The sequence below is a fragment of the Alligator sinensis genome, unplaced genomic scaffold (assembly GCF_000455745.1).
Source record: "Alligator sinensis unplaced genomic scaffold, ASM45574v1 scaffold987_1, whole genome shotgun sequence".
NCBI lineage: Eukaryota > Metazoa > Chordata > Crocodylia > Alligatoridae > Alligator > Alligator sinensis.
Window position 1 is genome coordinate 834,727 of NW_005842574.1, and position 18,431 is coordinate 853,157.

The window sequence follows — 18,431 nt, forward strand, 5'->3', positions numbered from 1 at the left end:
GTGCCCGCGCCATGCTGCGCTGTCGAGACCCCGGTCCCGGGGCAGCGGGCGGTCCGCACGGCAGCAGGGCCGGGCCGGGCTGGGTCAGGACTGGCCTTGCCCAGGGGCTGGCGGTCGGGGCAGCCCCAGGGTCACGGTCCTGCCCCGTGTCCGTGCGCCAGGCTGCGGGGCAGGGCGGACGTGTCTGACTTTCCCGGGTTTCTGGGCCTTCCGGGTGCCCCGCGGAGCCGGGAAGGGATTTTCTCCGCTCCTGTTCCTACGTGTCGGGGATTTTTTGTGCCTCCCTCAGCGGCTGGGTGTTGGCCGCAGGCAGGGCTGGGGCTCTCGGGTGGGGCGTGCCAGTCGGTGCGCCCGGAGAGACTGCGCGTAACCCGGAGGTTGCTGGTTAGCGGGTCCTCTCTTGCGCCCGGGTCAGACCAGTGTCGCCTGCGGGGTCAGAAGGGAGTTCAATCCCGCAGTCCAGTCCCCGGCGCAGCGTGCTCGTAGCTGACTTCTGTAGCCGTCGCCGTAGGCTAGACACACGCTGGTCTGGGACGGTTTGGACAGGGACCTCCCGCCCGGAGCAGGGGCTGCGCTAGCTGCGACTTCCCGCGGGCCGGCCTTGCTTGCACCTGGACCCCCGTGCCCGGAGAGAGGACGTGGCGATGGCCAGGGGAAGTCTTCCTCGGGCCTGAAACGGTTTTCTCTGTTTGTGGGAAATTGCTCTAGTTGATCTGAAGCGTTTGTTCGGCTTTGGCCCAAACCGAAACAACAGTTCTTTGTCCAGCCCGGTTTTGTCCCGTGTGGAAGTGGCAGTTCTCTGCCACTTCCCTGATGTCTCTCCAGTGTCTGTTGCCTTCTCCACCCTTTCTGCTCCTCACACGTCGGGGATGCAGGGACCCAGCTGCCCGCGCGGGAGGTGGCCGATGGAGGCAGGGAAGGGCTGGTCTGAGGTTTTGCACTGCTCAGGCAGGGATGCTCATCACGCTGCCTGTGGCGATGTCCAGGTGGTTGGTGTTGGGGAGGCTTACGGCCAGTTTAGGACCTAGAATTGCCCGTTATGAGGGCAGATGATCTCCTCAGGTCCCTTCTGACCCGACCAACTATGAAACTCATCTAGTCCGACCCCCTGCCGTGGCAGTAAAGAGTACTGGGGTCAAACGACCCCAGCCAGATGTTCATCCAGCCTTTTTGCTAGTTGTTTTGGGTAGATGCAGTATCTTTTATTAAACCAACTAAATAGTTGGAGAAAAGTTCCTTGCAAGTTTTCAGATACAAACCCCCTTCATCAGGCATAGGGAAACTGCTGGTAGAAAACAAGCATGTCTGTGAAAATGCAAATGTGAGGCCATTGCAAGAGGCATTTCTTGGCACCTGCCTGGAGTGAGCTTGTGCTGTCCACACATTGCTCACTTCTGTCTCAGAGCATCCATTCATGCAGAGGGGCAGGGAGCTGCTTGGACCAAGCTGCAGTCTCATTCCTGGTAATCTCAGCTGTGTTAGGCCATCTTTGAGGCATCTGGTTTGTTTTTTTTTATTTTATTTATTTTTTTTTTGGTAAAGTAACTTAATTTTGTGGGCAGAAAGGATCAGATTTGCCTGCGGAAATAGAAAGCCTCCATCCACTCGTAGCTGTCTGGCATCCGCCCTCCCCTGCCCACCCAGAGGACTGGGAACAGAGCTTGCTGCTGTGGGGGCTCAGCCTGAGGGTGTCGGCCTGTTTTGCCCGGGCACGGTGGGGGCAGTGCAGGGGTGCTGACCCCACTGCGTGGTACTTCTGGCCCCCCTTGCAGCCTGCACCCCAGAGAACCTGCAGCCTCCTGTAGCACCCAGGCTGCTGGCGCTTTACCCAGGGCAGTCGAGGGCTCTTTGTACCCAGAGGCCCCAGGTTCCTTCCCTGCTGACAGCCAGTCGAGTGACGGTTTGCTGTTGCACTGGTAGTGGGCAGTGGGAAGGAGTTGGGAAGTGCCAGGGTTCAGGGCATATATGGAGCACTCGAGTGGAATTGCAGCAGTGAGGAAGGCTGGCGGAGGGGGGCAGGGGGACAAACTCAGGGCGGGCAGTGTGCCTCTTCCATGTGGGAGGACGTGGGGGTAATTGGGGATGCATTGTACACGTTGTGTGGGCACCCGTCTTCCATTGGGAAGAGCCTGGAAGGGGGTGTGAGAGGGGTGCCCCTCCCCTGGCAAGCACATGCACACTACTGCCCTGGCAAAGGAGGGGCGCCAGGGCAGTGGTGTGCATGTTCCCCTGGGAGAGCCGCAGGGTGCAGCAGCCGTGAAGTGAGGTGGTCTGTGCGTTCGCTGGTGGGAAGTTTGAGCAGACCCAGACAGTGTTCTGCTGCCCTGAAGTGGCTTCTAGGGAGGCCTCTGTGCAGGTGTGGATTTGGACCAGTTCAGGGGGTGGTGCCCGAGGATGGATCTGTCATCTGTGCCCCTCTGGTCCCCTGGCATGCTTCCTGCCCAAGCCCTCTGCTCCTGTGATGTGCTTCTGTTCATACTTTGTCTGCTTGCCTTGGAGTTGCCCCTAACATCCTTCTTGCTGCCTGTTCATACCTCATTCCTCTGTGTCCTGCCTGGTACCCACAGTAGTCTGTACGCTGTCCTCTTCCACTGCTGCCAGCTTTGCCATCGTGCTCCTGCTCTGGTCCAGGTCCTAGGAGGGCGATGGGCCCTCGCTGCCTGCTCCCTTCCCTGAACTGCCTCTTGCAGGGGAAGGACAGTAAAAGTCAGGACAAATGCCTCCCTCACCTCCCCTGTTACCTAATACCTTTCTTCCGCCCTTGCTCTTTGTTACCTATTCTCTGGGGAATTCTCCCTGGTCTGAGGCCAGACTTCCCCTTGGCAGCCGGGCTGGGTGCTGGCTGCTTGAAGTGACAGATGAGTCCTGGTGTGCTCAGCATCTGCTGTCCCGTCCCAGGCCTCATCCTGGGACCCTTGGGGGTTTGTACTCTCTCGGGACCCATCTCTGCGGTGTCTTGCTCCGCGCTGGAAGCTGCCCGGGGCAGCCTGCATGGGGTGTCTGCAGGGCTGAACGCATGCGGCGGCAGGGAAGCAGCCGGTCCTCACGCTGCTGGGCTTTGTTTACGGGCGAGGCAGGTCCGGCATTGCATTGGAGCGGCAAAGCACTCGTGGGACCGGGCCAGCGGAGGATGGACTGGAAGGAGCAGGGCAGGAAGGAAGCTTGCTCAACAGGGACTGGGAGCCTGTCCTGCACAGAGGGAGCCCTGCAAGGAGGCGCTGAGTCTGTGGCCTGTGGAGGAAGCAGCCGGGAGATCCTGGGTGGGGCAGCCATGAGGATGGAGTGTAGGAGGCCGGGAGGGTGAGGCTGGGCAGGGATTGAAACCGGCGTGGGGGAGGATCTGACTTGTTCTGGCAGCTGCACCTTGGGGGTGGTGCCGGACTCAGGCGGGGACAGGGAGCTTAGGTAGGCACCTTAGGGGCTGGGTGGGGAGCTGGCAGCTGCCCTGGTGTGCAAGGGGAGCAGCGTGGGGTGGCCGAGAGCAGGGAGCCGGTTGGAGGGGGCGACGGGGAGCATGGGCCCAACGGCAGGGAGAATGATGTGGATTGAAGGTGACAGCTGAGTCTCCGGAGGAGAGCTGCTGGAGAGGAGAAGGGAGGGGCAGCAGGGCAGAGCATAGCCCCGAAGGAAGGGTCAGACCCAGGGCATCCAGCCCACTTGTGCTGCGACCTGGGCCGGCTCCTGGGGACATCCAGGGAGCTGTGCTGCCCAGCCCCGTTTGCAGGGCGCTCCCTTCCTGCCTGCTCTGCTTGCTGCGGTATGCGTGGGACAGGCCCTCCCTGGAGGGAGGCTGTGCTCCCACCTGCCTCCCTGCAGCTCTCCCGGGGCAGGAGCTACCCCTTTGTTCGGAGGCTCCTGTGCAGCTCCAGCAGCATGAAACCTGAGAGTGGCGAGCAGTGTCTGTCGCCTTCCAAGGCCAGCCGGGACCTCTGCCAGCCTAATTAAGAGCAGCTTTTAATTTGCTGTCATCTGGGGCCTGGGTGGAGGCTCCCTGGTTGTATTTACTTCCTGGAGGAGCGAAGCTGTTCTTTCTAATCTCTGTGCGAGCTCAGCCCCTCCCTGGTGAGGAGCAGGGACTCGTCAGTAGTGCAGCTCGTTGTGCCCAGGCACTGTCTGCTGCCCTGGGTGGGGTTGGGGCTGCGTGGGGGCATCCTGTAGAGTTCTGCATCTTGGGCTTTGCCCAAACAGCGACTGCACAGGTTTAGCAAAACCAGCTTAGAAAAACTGCCTTGATCCTGTACGGGCCGGGCTGTGCGACACCAGCCTGCCTTCAGGTGCCCTGCAGGGGTTTCACTTGAGCGAGAGAGGAGCCAGGCACTAGCTGTGCGGGGTTTGTGCATGACGTTTCCACAAAGGTAGGGGTGTGGGCTGCAGTGCTCCTGCCCTAGAGCTGGGGGCAGGCAGGCGGTGTTCTCCTCCCCTCTGTGCTACTGCTTTCCCTGTTACAACCTCCTGGGGATTTGCAGGTGACAGTAGGTAGCAGCTGGAGTGTGACCTCTCAGTGCAAGGTGGTTGTGGAAAGTGATGGCAACCCTGGGCCAGCCAACCAGGAGAGAAGTGGGGGTGATTTTACCTCTGCATGCTGCACCAGGGAATACCTCTACCAGTGAATCCTCTGAATAGGAGCGGATGAAATGGTGTTGGCCATTCCTCGGAGATACCCTGAGGTCACAGTCCAGGCTCCTGGGATGAGCAGTGCACAGATGCAGGGAGCCCCGGGGGTGCCCAGTCTGGGATGGGGCACAAGCGAGTAGCTGGTCGTGCTGCCATTGCTCCCCTTACAACCTCTCTGTCAAGTTTGCTAGTAATTTCCTAGATGCCCTGGGCTGCTGCGCTCAGAGCTGCTGCCTGATGCCCGCCTGCATGGCTCGGTGTCCCTCGTGGTGGTGTTCTCGCGGCATCTCCTGCCTCTGTGTCCTGCCTGGACCGTTGCTTCTGAAAGAGGAGCTCTGGAGAGCGTTGGGTCCCTCCTGGCCCACTGCTGGACCCTCTGCTGAGGGAAGAGTTGGTGACTTCAGGCACGGGGGGTGCGTGGTGAGAGTGGGCTGGCACGTGGGGAGCTGGGCCTGGTCTGGAGACCAGCAGGTCTTGTTGCTTCCCTCTCTTTTTGTGCAGCTCAGGGCCAGGCCCTCGCTAGCCCCTTTGGCTCCTTGTCTTCTCCCTGGCGCTGCCTCTGCTGCTCAGGACCATTCAGTTCAGGACCTTCCATTGTTCCTTTGTGCCAGATCTCGGCTTCTCCATGCCTTCGTGTTGCGCTCGCTTCCCGTGTGGCCTGGTCCTGGCTAACTCGGGCACGGTGGGGCGCTGCCTTCCAGCTGCCCTGTCAGTCTCGCATTCTCGGCCTGGTTCTCGCGTTCAGGCTTGGTGTTTGCGTTACGCATCCCCTCCGAGGATGGATATATCCAGACTGGGGCCCTGTGGCACTCGCAGGCTGGTGCACAAACGCAGGGTGACGAGACCTTGTCCGTTCTTCCTGTCACCTGTAGCCAAAGCCGCCCATGCCACGACCTCAACAGATCTCTGTAGCTGTGCAGGTTGGGACGTGGGTGAGACCTCTTCCCTGAATGTCCGCAGTCCAAAGTGCTGGTATCTGCTTTCCCCAGTCGGTACCAGACCCAGGGCCTGTGTGCTGCGCCATTGGCCTGGGAGGGGCGTTGTGTAGGGGCACCTCGTGCCAGGGTGTGCCATGCTCCTGACACTGATCTTGAATGAGGTGTGTGCTGAGGCCCTGTCCCACGGTCAGCAGAGACCTTGCAGTTGGCTGTGGGGATGGAGGGAGCGCCAGGGGGGCATCCTTCCCTGGCTTGGGAATTTGTCACCCTTACTTCCCTTGCCGTTTCCCTCGGGCCAGGGGATCTGCTTTGCTTCCATTCCACCGTCTTGTAAGGCGGCTGCTGGCAGTCCAGCAGCTGCTGGGCTCCACCCCAGAGGGGCTGTGTTCCCCAGTCCCTGCTGCGATGCCTGGGAAGAGACCGCCGGTGAGCACTTGGCTCGGGAACTGCTTGCTTTGTCTCTCAGCTGGAATGCGTTCCTGGCGTTTATTATTTGAAACACATTTCCGAGGGCCCGACGCGCGGGGTTAAATAGTCGGAAATCCGGCCAGTCTGCGTTCCTCCGGCTGTCTCTGCAGCATGCACGGCCCTCCCGCTGGCCCTGGGTTCTGCACTGTGCAGGGGCAGGGCACTGTTTTGCGCGCCACACGGCAGCCCTGGGGAGCGTGTCCCACCTTTCCGTGCCATGCCACAACCTTCACGAGTGCGTCTTGTGCTCTGGTACCGGTGCGTGTGGCTCCTGTGGCCCGCGGTATCAGCGGTTTCTATTCTGGCCATTGTTGCTGAGCTGCTGCCCTCGTCCCTGGTTTGATCGTGTGCTGCAGTGGCCAGGGCAGGGTGAGGACAGGCTTCGTGTGTCTGTGGCTGATGAGGACTAGTCTGGGAATGGAGACGTTGCTGCTGCTGGCGAGGAATGGCTGCCTGGATCAGTTTCTAGCATGGGGAAGATGCTGAGTGAGCCTGTGCGCACACATGTGCACACACATGTACATACACCTTTGTGCGCTGGGCTGGCTGAGCAGAACTGCCTGGGTCTGATCTCTGTCCCCGTGGGGAGACCTCCAGGGACTCGTGAGGACCAGTCTGGGGCTCAGTGACTGGTCTGGGCTGTGCTGCTCCTGCCCCGTGCCAGGGTGTGGTGTGCCCCTTGACATGCTGTTGGTTGGGACTTAAAACTGACATTTCTCTCTCTCTGGGTTGCTGTTGATTCTCTGGTCTTTCTTGCCTGAGGGGACTGGAGACCCCACAACTTTGACCCGGTGAGCTAGGAGATTTCTGGTTTCCCTCTGCCAGCTCATGGCTGCGGGACCCTGCTTGTTCTCTTGTTGCTGCTCCTGCATGGCAGCTGCATCCCAAACCCAGAGGAGGATGGTGAGAGATGCCGATGTGAGCTGCTGCTGTGTCCCACCTGCTTGAGTCTCAGACTCAGCTTGGGTTATCGAGCGTGCGCTGGGGCCTCCTCAGCATTATGAATGTACAGATTCATTTAGAGGCTCAGGGTGGCTCACGGCCGGAGAACAGAATAACTTACAAAACAGGAGAAGACATCAAACAAACCCAGTAAGTAGAGCCCCAGCTTAGCTCCGTTTGCTACATGCCTGCCTCAACGGGAGGTCTTGCAGTGCTGCTACAGGACGTCCGGGCTCGGGCTGTCAGGTCTCGAGGGAGGGAGTTCCAGAGCTGAGAACTCCTTAGTGCAGGGGTGTCAAACTCATCTGGCCCCATGGGCTGGGTGAGGGGCATGGGGCCAGTCCATAGGCCAAATTGGACCCTCAGGCCAGCCCTGCGTGATGGATCCAGCACATGAGGCCCATCCAGTGGGCATCACATGCGGCACACACCCCTCACTGGCCCTTTGTGCTGTGGTGTGCAGGGCTGGAGCCAGTGAGTGCTGTGTGCACGTAGGGCTCCAACTCAGCCCGGTGTGGGGCCAGTCCAGGACCCACAGGCACTGGGATGGTTTGGACAAGGCTGATCCTATCTCGGGCAGGGCTTGGACTAGCTGACCTCCAGAGCTTCCTTCCAGCCCCACTTCTCCATGACTATGACTGTATGCAGGATGAAAGCAGATGGACAAGGGTTCAGGAATCTGATGGCATCCAGATGTGCCCATTCAATGCCGTTCCCCAGCAAGAGGAGCTTGGAGACAGGGCAATAACTGGCTGGGGAGAGGCTTGATGGCTCTGGTATGCAGGGATGCTGTCTCTGAGCTCATGCTCAGCTTGGGGGCACCTCGGGGTGGGGACAAGCCGTTAACCATCAGGGACGAGCTGAGCTCCCCGTGCTCTGCCATTGCTGCTCCTAGCCCTGCCGGGGGTTGCCTCGGAGCCTCCCTGCCTTCCCCAGCCAGGACAAGGCAGGGAATTCCTCCACAGAGGCTCCCCAGGCCAGCTCAACCGAGCTGCTTCCTTCCTCTGGGGATCTGCGTATCCCCTCCCCCTCCCTGTGCTGGAAAGGCAGAAGTGCCGGTTCCTACGCACACCCGCGGCTCTTGTGCCATGCCTCTGGCAGAGGTGAAGCAAGCCCAGCTCGCGGCTCCGCCCGGGAGGAAGGCGGGGTGATCTCCCGGAGCACCTTGAGATGCTGTCTGCCGCCCAGTCTCCTCCCCGAGCGCCTGAGCACCACGGTCTTGCTGAGAGGCCTCCCAGGCCGTTGTGCTGAGCTCAGCTGGCCCGGCCCGGCCCGGCCCAGCCAGGAGCCTGGCTTCTTCTCTGTTTCAGTGGCTCGTTGCGATCCAGCATCTCCTCTGCTGTAGCTCTGGGGCTGTGCAGCAGGCTGGGGACCCACAGGGCTGGCTCTGGCCTGTTGGCCCATCCAGGCAGTCTCTGGCCACGTGGGCTGAGTCCCTAGGACTGAGCTGCGGTGAGAGGAGGCTAGTCTGGAGCTCCTGCCTGCCAGCTGCCCCCCCCAGCAGCCTTTGTGCCACACTGACAGGATGATTTATGGCGAGGGAAAAGGGCACTGTCGTGCCTGGGCTGGAGCCTGGCTCCCCTTGCTGTGCACAGACACCCCCTGAGTCAGGCTGCCCCTGTACCCGTGAAGAGGGTGTGGGCCCGGTCCGTGGGTCTCCACCTCCCCCGTGTCTCAAAGGCTGTGCCTGGTGCAAAGGGCTCCTGAACGCTGTAGGACAGAGGGGCCTGAGGATGCCTGCGCTTGGCCTGGGGGATATCCCCCTCCCCTCCTCTGCTGCCTGCCAGAGGGGCCGGGGCCCAGGCCCAGGCGCTCCCAGCGGCACTGTCTGCTCCGCAGAACAATGTGGCTCATTCTCTCCCGCAACATTGAAGAGGGGCTGGGGGTCCCTGTGCCCTCCCCTCTGGCCCAGCCCTGGAGATGCCTCCCTGGGCTGCGGGCCGGGGCCGGGGCCGGGCTGTCAATCACCTGGTGGAGGGGGCTCCTGAGCACCAGGAACAAAGGCCCTCTGTGCTGTCTCCTCCTGGAGACGAGCGGGTACCTGGTGGGAGGGCCGGGCTGGTTATTGGGGTGTGAAGAGCAAGTGGAGCGAGCCACGGAGCCCAGATGGGCTGCTGCACTTTGGGATGGGGATCGCCTTCCCCACCGCAAGCGTGTAGCCCTGGGCTGGGGTCTCCTCAGAGATCATGGGCGGGAGGGGGTAGGAAGCAACCCTGCAGCTGGCCTGGTCTTGGCAAACACTCGTACCCTCCGCATCCGATTTGGGGACCTGTGGCCGAGGGCACCCCTGTGCAACTTGGGCCCAGCTCTGGGGCACGTCTTGCCAATGAGGGGTGCCGGCAGAGGGGGTATGGCCTGCCTGACCTTTGGCGTCCGGCTTGGAGCAGGGCCTGCCCTGGCCCTGCCATCATGGCCCAGGGCTCCTGCAGTCTCAGCACTGGCAGCCTGTGGTGCGGGGACTTCGGTGGGCCCGTCGGGCCCCGCTCTCCCACACGCTGCGCTGGACCATACCCCTCCCCTAGGGCCTGTGTCTCAGCCTGGGCAGTGCTGGGACAGGGCTGGCGGGGCCTGTCCCTTTGTGGGGGAAGGGCCCCATGGCGCTGCGTGGATGGCTGCTTTGGCCGGCTAATCCTGCTTGGAGACGCGCGGCTTTTCAGGGCCTGCCCTGGGGGTTGCGGCGCTGCTGGGAAGCAGCCTTGTTCCGTGGCCGCTCAGAGCTGGCGTGATCCTTTCATCCTTTGTCCCTCGCTCCCAGTTCATTTTCCACCTCCTGATCTGTTTGAATGCGTGGCTGGCGGAGGGGGCGGGGCGGGGCGCGCGGACGGGAGCGCTGGAGACAGGTGCAGAATTCCAAGTGCCGGCCCCGGGCTGCCCGGCTGTGCCTCCACCCCCCAGATCCCGGCCCGGCAGCAATTCCCCCGGGTAGCCAGGGGCAGGGTGGGGGAATGCAGGGAGTCGTGACAAGCCGAGGGGCCACGTTACTGCTCAGGAATCTGGAGGAGAGCTTCCTTGCAGGCTGTCTGTCCGGCTGGGGTTCAGACGAGTCTGGTGGGAGGCATGCTTTGAGACGGGCCCGTGGGCTGGCACTGCCCCTCCACGGCCAGCTGCGCCAGCCCATGGAGGCACCTGAACTCGGCGCGTGGAGATGGGTGTTCTCCAGCGATGGGCACCTGAGCGTCTCAGCAGCCTGCTTGGGGCCGGCTGAGCATCACGGGCCCCTCCCCAGGCAACGCGACTCTGTGCAGGCCCTGCCAGCCTCGTGGTGTGCCTGGAAGTTGTTGGCCCGTGTCCTCTGGCGGCACGATGCCTGCTCCCAGGCTGGCTGAAACAGTCCCTTTGTGCCGTGGCCGGCGGGTGGCTCGCTCCCAGCCCACAGCCCTCTGCTCCCTCTCCTCTCCGCTGGCTGCTCCGGTACGGCTTTACCCCTTTTCCTGCTACATGTGTCAGGAATGTTTTCACCTTCCCCACAAGCATTGGGTGCTGGCTACAGCCACGTCTGGGGCAGGATCCTCCCTCTCCAAACCATCCTATACACTGGGCTGTGCCAGGGCTTCTGCTGGGACTCAAACCCAGGGGCCCCTCTGCTCAGGGTCAGACTTGAGCTGCCAGACATTTGGGGTCAGGAAGGAATTTTACCCCCTGGTCAGATGGGTAGAGACTGGGGGTTTCTGCCCTCCTCTAGCAGGGGGCACAGCCCTCTCCCTTGCATCTTTCAAGTGTATTTAACATCCTTTGCAGCAGCTGGATGTTGCCCCCCTACTTTCCCTGTGGCAGGTTCAGGTGTGATGTCTTGTGCTGTCAGGCTTGACTCTGTGGTTTTCTGAGTTAGACAATGGATTTGTAGGGCACGGTTTGGATGGGGATGATCCTGCCTCGGGTGGTGTCTGGACTTGACTTCTGGATGTCCCCTTCAGTCTGACTTCTCTCTGATTCTTTGTTCCAACTGCCTGCCACTTTGATCTTTTTATAAGCATTTTGCAGTCAGCTCTCTGCCTTCCGAGGTCTGCCGGGTCTCAGCACTGAGGTTTGTGTCCTTCCCCACCAGGAGCTTGTGTTACAGCAATACAAAAGGTGGGTCCTAGGCAGGAACCAGGGAATCTTACACGGTCGATCAGAGCTCCTTGGTCTGACTTCTGTCACGTTGGACTGTTTCTGGGGGACCCAAGCAGTCAAGCGATTTCAAAAGACTCAGATGATACTGACCTTGCACCGGCTGCAAGTGCGAATCTCGTATGGGGTCAGCAGCTGCCTTGCATTGTTTCCTGTGGTGACTGCGAAGGAGGGTCCCTGTCTTGGCACCTTTCATCTGATGAAGATCGTTGTTGCCTGTGAGAGCTCATTCCCCTCTGAACCAGTCAGTCATTAATTGGTAGGCAGAGTAGGGCATCTCCAGCTCTTTCACTTCTCTCTACCCCCACGGGCACGATGGTCTGAGCTTGCACCTCACTTCCCGTCTACGTCCCCGTGGCAGTCGCATGTCCATAGCTCATTGGATTTCTGTGCCTGGAGGTGCCTGTATCTTCCTCGTTGGCCGGTCCATTTAAAATTCCTCATTCCCGCTTTCAGTGGGCTGAGCCGTGACAGCTCGTGGCACGCAGACGTTAGACCACCAGCTGAACGGGCTGTCCTGGCCTTGAGCTCTAGACTAGGTTGCCTCCTTTTGTTTCTACAGGGGAGTTGTGTGTACTTTGCTTATCTTCCTGTGACTCCTGCTTTCACGCTGAAGGGAAGTGCCTCCCAGGGCCGCTGCCCCCCGTGAGCAGCGGGGTACCCTTCCTGGCAGCTGTCTGAATTCGGGTGGTGCTTCGCTTCTCCACTGATCTCTTTCTTGTACATGTGTTAATGAAATGCTCCCCGTCAAGCAGTTGCTAGGTCTGGTAGTTGGCTTGCTGCTGCGTGGCACTCGGCGAAGGCAGGCGTGTGACCTTAGCACCCATCTGGCAGAAGGGTGGTTCCTAGCGCGGGGGGGCTTGCCTCAGTGTGGAGGCGTCTGGCAGGCCTGGGCACGCTTCCACGGGGAGTTGCGGTGACGGTGGTACATTTTAATTCACAAAAGCTTTCCTTGGTCAGTCCCCAGGCACTCTGAGTGGTGAGGAGTTACGGATGACCTGGGCTGGGGACGTTAGCGTGACCACAAACCTCCGAGGCCCGTTTGGGATCTTTCCATTTGTGCTGTTTCCTCGATCTCCGTGGCGGGCGAAGGAATTCCTTTGTCCCTGGTGTTCTGCATTGCTAATCTCGCCAGCCTCTGGTCAGACTCCTTTCTGCAGCCTGCCTAAGAGCACAATGAGAGGCTGTCTGCCCGTGATCGTCTCACCCCCAGCATGCAGCTCACAATCATTCGAGTCCTAGCCCTATGAGAAAAGGTCACGGACATCATGTGCTGAGATGGGCTTGAAGGGAAGTTGCTTAACCGTGTTTCAGGTCTGGACAGATGTGCAGCATGGCTTTGCAGCAGTGGCTCATTTTGTGCTCACTGTGTGAAACGAGTCAGCACTGATGACGACTGAGGTGGCCACTCATGTGCACGAGGGTGCTTGCACGGTCAGCCCTGCTCCGCTCTGCTGGCAAGCTTGAGATTCAGAAGTGGTGAAGCCCTGAGGTGGAGATTGTATGCCTCGCCTTAGCTCTGCTCCGTGGTGTCTGAGAAGTCTGGGCAGGTGGCACTGTGGTGTTGTCATCGGTCTGTACCAAGTCTTACGTTCGTGCTGCTCACCTGAGAGCCCTGCAGACTTTGGTGCTGGCTCTGGAGTGTTTGACACTTCCTAGGGAAATCTGTCTTGCTTTCTCTGCCCCTGACTGACCCACCTTTGAGAAGTAGCTCTAGTGTCTCGGGGGGTTTCTTTGACCCTGAGAGGCACGATAACAGTGCATCTGTTGGTGTTGTTTCTTTGACCGAGAGAGGCACGATAACAGTGCATCTGTTGGTGTTTGTAGTGATGAGCTACAGCAGGCCGTGAGGGTCAGGAGTGCTGCACCGGTCGGTGTTGGGGTGCTTGTACGTAGGAATACAGTGGCTGCGTGGCTAGCGTACGCACACAGAATTACTGGCAAAGCAAGGCGGGGCCGGAGGTGCTGGCTCCTCGTCCCCAAAACTGACCGGGCCGTTGGGAGAAGCCTGCCGGTGAGACCGGGCGGCAGTGACTGCCAAGTGGCCAATGGCAAAGCAGAGCTTTAGCAGAAGCACCGGCTGTGGGTGTTGGCTGACTCACCGGGCTCTCGTGGCCTCGGTTATGCGTGGGTCGTGCTGTGCGGTCACAAGGCCTAGCATCCTAACTACTGTAAGGGGAGGGTGAAAACCTGCAGACGCCACTGGCACTTTGGACTTGCTGCGGGAAAGTGGGTTTTCCTGCTCGTGCCACTGATAGCTTGGGACATTCACAAAAATATCAACTCGCTAAACTGTTTTCATAGACTTGCAGAGCAGTGGGGATGGTAGGGCCCATGGGAGGTCACATCTAGTCCAACCCCTGTTGCCCGAACTGCCTTATACAAGTGTGGTCTAACCTGGTCTTAAAGCTGCACAAAAGCACTGTCGCACAACGGCCAGGCACGGTGCCCAAAGACACCAGGAACACTGAGCTCCCACCGGCGAAGCAGGGGGACCAGGGCGTTGCAAGGGCAGGGAGTTACATATGAAAGATCCACAGAGGACTGTGCCCCAGTCTGTACCACTCCGACCGTGGGGTAAACGTCTTTCCTGACCCCAAACGCAGCGATTAGTCTGAACAAGACCCTTTGGCTTCAAAATCCCCAGCCGTGGCAGCAGCCCACATCCAGTGCTGTAGAAGGGCCTCCACCCCCTCCATCGCTCCCCGCAGCACACCCTCCGTGCTGCCCTGTGACCCGGGCACGGCTGATAGAGCTCCACGCATCACTTACAACAGCCGCAGTTTTAATAAAGATCCCCTCAAGTGACTGAGAGGAATGTAGCATCTCTAAAGTGCTGTTCTGCTCTTCACCCCGTGGGAACTCGTGCACAGGATTTAGTGGGGTCTGCCTCAGCCGTGAGGCTTCCTGCGATGTTTCTGGTTGGCAAGGGCAGTTGCGTAGCAGACTGAATTTTACTGCGAGTGCTGTAGAAGTGGTGCTGCGTGCAAGATAAGTACCAGAGTTGCTCCGATCAGCAGCTGAAGCCATGTTAACCTGGCTGCGCTTATTTAAATATATTGTCATAGCTCATGTCTGAGGCTTGGTCTGTGCTGAGCCGGGCTGGCCTGAGTGTGGTGGGCTGGGAGCATTTCTGACAACAGCTCTGCTGGGGATGCAGGTCGGCGTGGTGCTGGTCTCGTGCGTGTTGCTTTGCCCAGTGGGAACAAACTGGAGACTCGCACCTGCCCGGGGGATGTTCTCATGCTGGCCCAGCTGAAGTGCAGGACCTGGGTCAGGTGGAGCTGAGGCTGCCGTTCGGTGCTGCTGTACAGTCCACTCCTCGTGCAGGATGCTGTTTAATTCCTTCCACAGTGTCACGTGGTAGTCTAGCCCGGGGGTCTTTAGCTCATGGCATGTGAAAGCTAGTGTGTGCTCCTGTTTGGGCCCGTGCCCTCGAGCGCTGGAATTTAAGGCTTACATGCTGCTGGTTCCCTTCTGTGCGTCTGACGTGCCAACTTGACCAGGTCAGGCTAGCGTTTGCATGAAATTTCCTAGCTCTCCAAGCCAAGAAGAGCGCGGAAAGCACCCGAGTCTGGGTCTGGCCCAGGGCTCGGAATCTCTCATCTATTTAACACTTGCTTCCTTGCTATTAAACCCTTTTGTGCGAGGTAAACTGAATTAAATAGCACCTATTGCTATTTGATACTGAGAAGCTGTTAGCTTCCTGCTGTTCTGGCTCTTCCCATGCCCTGTGGAAGTGCAGTAGACGGTCTAAATTTAGACATCTGCCTTCCTCCCCGGAGCACTTTACCCCTCCTGTGCAGGGGGACCCTCAACTCTGACAGCTCCTGCATGGGCTGCACGTTGTGGTCTCTAGCAGGCACGTACAGCCCACAGCACCTCTGCTCTTCAGTCTGGGTAGAAACCTGCAGCGTGCGCTGCAGGGCCTGGCCTTGCAGAGCTGCCTTGCAGCAGCAGCTCAGAGGAGGAAGCATCTCCAACCTGCCGCTTTGCGGCCTCAGCATCACCTCCAGCTGGGCAGGCAGCTCTCTGTGGTCATGGGACCTTGCATCACGGCAGCGGAGCTGGTTCTGCCTCATGTGCTGCAGAGCCAGGCCTGTGTCTCTGGGCTGAGCTACCGGCATTGCTTCTCCCAGCCCAGCAGGGATGGGGGAAGACTAGAGGAGAGTCAGTCACAGGCTTGCCTCTGTCCCCTGCAGAGTGGTCCCTGCATGTCTCGGGCATGTTGGTGTTTGGGCCCAAAAGCTTGCAGAGAACAATTTTTCCAGCGACTTTGTTGGTCTAATAAAAGATGCTGCATTTACCCAAAGAACCTTGTCTACCCTGCAGGTCTCTGCACTCTTGTCCGGCACTGGGCTGCCCAGGCATGGCGGGTCGGCAGACAGCACAGGAAGCTGATTTTGGGTGGCCCTGCCTTCTCTTGGTGGAGACGTGTCGGCTCCCAGCTCCAGGACAAGCTGAGTGTCTGAGCTATGTGCCTCCATGGCGAGCCCAGAGTGCCAGGCTCGGGCCAGCCTGGCATTGTGCCCTTCGTGGCCTTCCCCTCGCCCACATCCCGCCCCACGGTGCTTTGCTCCACTGCCCTCGACTCCTTTCTGCAGGGCTGGGGGAGGATGCTGGGAGCGAGCCCGTGATCCCGGCTCTGCCCAGGAGCCGCAGCAGCTGCCGGCTCCCCTTAGTGGGCAGCCGTGGAATAAGCTGCCTTGACAGTAACTCACCCGGCTCCAAGAGCCTGGGTCTGCAGTACAGCGTGGTTCATGCTCCTGGCTTGGGAAGTAACCTGCAAGCCGTGTCCTTGTTTCCCTTGTAAGGCCACTGCTTTGGGAATCCTGCTGAGCTCTTGGCCCCGGTGGCTTCCTGGTCCGCAGGCTGTGTGCGCCCTGCGTGCAGCAGCAAGACGCTGGCAGTGCCCTTGTGCCCCCTCTGTTGCCAGTGTCAGGTCTGGGTGTGCTTGACCAAGCATGATGCCCAAAACACCGTTGTGTGGTTTAAAGCACAGGTTAGACAAACACTTGGCTGGTTCAGGCAGAGTTGATCCTGTGTGGAGCAGGGGCTGGACAAGCTGTGACACCACCCCCCCAATATACCTGCCAGCCCAGTGGCTCGGGGACTCTGAGACCACCCTGCCTTGGGGGATTCAGAGGATGTGCACCCCTGCTCGTCTCTGACAAAGTACTGGTGCCACTCGCCGTGCCATTCCCACGCTTCTGGATGGCAGGCGAGGCCCCAGGGGGCTGGAGAAGGGTTAACAAAGCGCTTAGCCTTAAAGCTGAAGGAGGGGCAGCACCCGGGGAATGTTGGGCTCCGTCCCTCCGATGACACTACTTGCGGGATTCCTCGAGCAAATGGCAAAGCAGTTGATTTGCGAGTGGCTGGAGAGGGGGGAGGCACGATCACTAGCAGCCAGCATGGACTTGCCAAGGACTAATCCTGCCAAACCGGGGGTGACCAGCTTGGAGGCTGAAATAACTTCACTGGACTGCGGTACGGATCTGACAGTGTCCTGTGCTGTTCCCATGAGCAAGCAGGAGTGCAGGCCAGATAGAGCACCTGTAGGCGGGTACATAATTGGCTGAGTAACAACCGAGCAGAAGAGCATAAATGGGTCATTGTCAGACGAGGAGGAAGTCCCACGTGTGGCTCCACAGGACAGAGTCTGGTACCACTTCATGCTTCGTTACAGATGTGGATGTAGCAATAGGCAGCTTCCTGGTCCGGTCTGCAGTCAACGCACTGGGGGGGACTGCAAATGCTTCAGAGGACAGAACCGAGACTCCAGGGCAAACTGGGCAGCTGGGCAACAGGCGACAGGTGAAGTTCGGCACAGAGGAGTGCCGTGCTGCAGGGGCGGAGCGAAAGCTGAAGGCACAAGTACAGCTTGGGGTGTGACCGGCTGGCAGCAGCACTGCCACACAGGACCTGGGACTTCTCGGGGCTTATATTCGCAGTGCGAGTCAGCAGCCTGGTGCTGTCACACGAAAAGCAAATCCAAGGCATCATATGCAAGATGCAGGAGTTGGCAGCACCCCGTGGGGCTGGGCAGGCCTCGGCTGGAGAACGGCAGGCTGCTGGGGGCGCCATGTTTTCAGGAAGGATGTTAAAAACCCTGGAGAGGATCAGGACAAGAGATGAAGATGACAAAGGATTTGCAATGTGAGCTGCATGCAAGCCTGCAGGAGCTCGGGTGTTCAGCTTGTAGAAAAGGAGATTAATGGGGGGACATGACAGCAGGTTTCAGATGCTGGAGGGAGGAACCTTGTTCTGTGCCACAGAGGGCAGGATGTGCAGCAAACAGCGCTCGCGTCTCGGGGAGATCTTGTTGGCAGTGACCGCAGTAGGACCATGGGAGAAGCTGCCCAAGGATGCTGTGCAATCTCTGTCCTTGGAGTCTCCCAGAAGGGGTTGGCAGGTGTCCCTAGGGTGGATTAGCAGCAGCGCATCCTGCGTCTGTGCAGGTGCCTGAGCTGGATGACGCTGGGGCGGGTATGTGGGAGCAGCACGTGCCCTGGCTCTTGGGGTTCCTGGTGGCCGTAGAGGCGGGATGGATGCGGAGGCTTTCTACAGCCATAGCGCTGGTGTGTAGGGCAATGGCTCTGCTCCCAGGACTGCTGGTGCCACAGCTTGCTGCATGGGGCCTGTGCTGTGCTGTGCTGTGCTGTGCTGTGCTGTGCTGTGCTGTGCTGTGCTGTGCTGTGCTGTGCTGTGCTGCTGGGGGCAGGCCCTCAGGCATGTGTGACGGCTGTGCAGCTGCGCTGTCCTGAGGATCTGTGGCTCCAGCAGGTCGCAGGCTTGACAGCATGATGCTGTCACAAGAGCAGCTGGTGCAGCTTTGCTAGCAGAAGCATCGTGAGCAAGGCAGCTCTGAGAGCGGTGGGGAAGCAGGGCTGGCGCTGGCCCCAGCTCCCTCGGTGGGGTGGAGCCATGCCTGTGCCTTGCACTAGCTGGAAGCTCTCTGGGGTGTTCATGGGCACCTGGCAGTGACCCCGGTAAGCAGGAGCCGGGTGGAGAGTGTCCTGGTGTGCAGGGCCATGTCTCTGTGGGCCCCAGGCACTGGGGGTATGTCATTTTGACCCCCAAACCTGTGGTACCACCCAGGAGGCTGCTGAAGAGCAGGTCCCTTGGTGGGTTGTGCTAGGTATGGCTGGCCCTGCCCTGTCCCCACCCCACAAGGCTCCACCTCCGGCTTTGCCTGAGCCTTGCTGTCACCTGTGTCACGGCTGCAGGTTTGAGTCCTGCCTGGGGGGCTGGGGTCCTGCAGGTGCAGAGTGTGCAGGGCTGGGCGGACACCCCCAGCAGAGCTGCAACCGCTGACCCCACGCTGCCCTCTCTCCCCAGCCTTTCTTCCGGCTGTTGAAC

The 18,431-nt window shown here is 59.9% G+C and overlaps 1 protein-coding gene across 1 annotated transcript in view; it reads left to right on the top strand.

Moving 5' to 3' along the window:
• The first annotated feature begins 17,154 nt into the window (after positions 1 to 17,154).
• The window catches only part of SCRIB (scribbled planar cell polarity protein), a 107,090-nt gene continuing 105,813 nt past the window's right edge, over positions 17,155 to 18,431 (top strand). The window contains exon 1 of the mRNA XM_025214252.1: positions 17,155 to 17,228. Within this exon, the coding sequence (XP_025070037.1) occupies positions 17,155 to 17,228 (74 nt within the window). The remainder of the gene's footprint in view (positions 17,229 to 18,431) is intronic.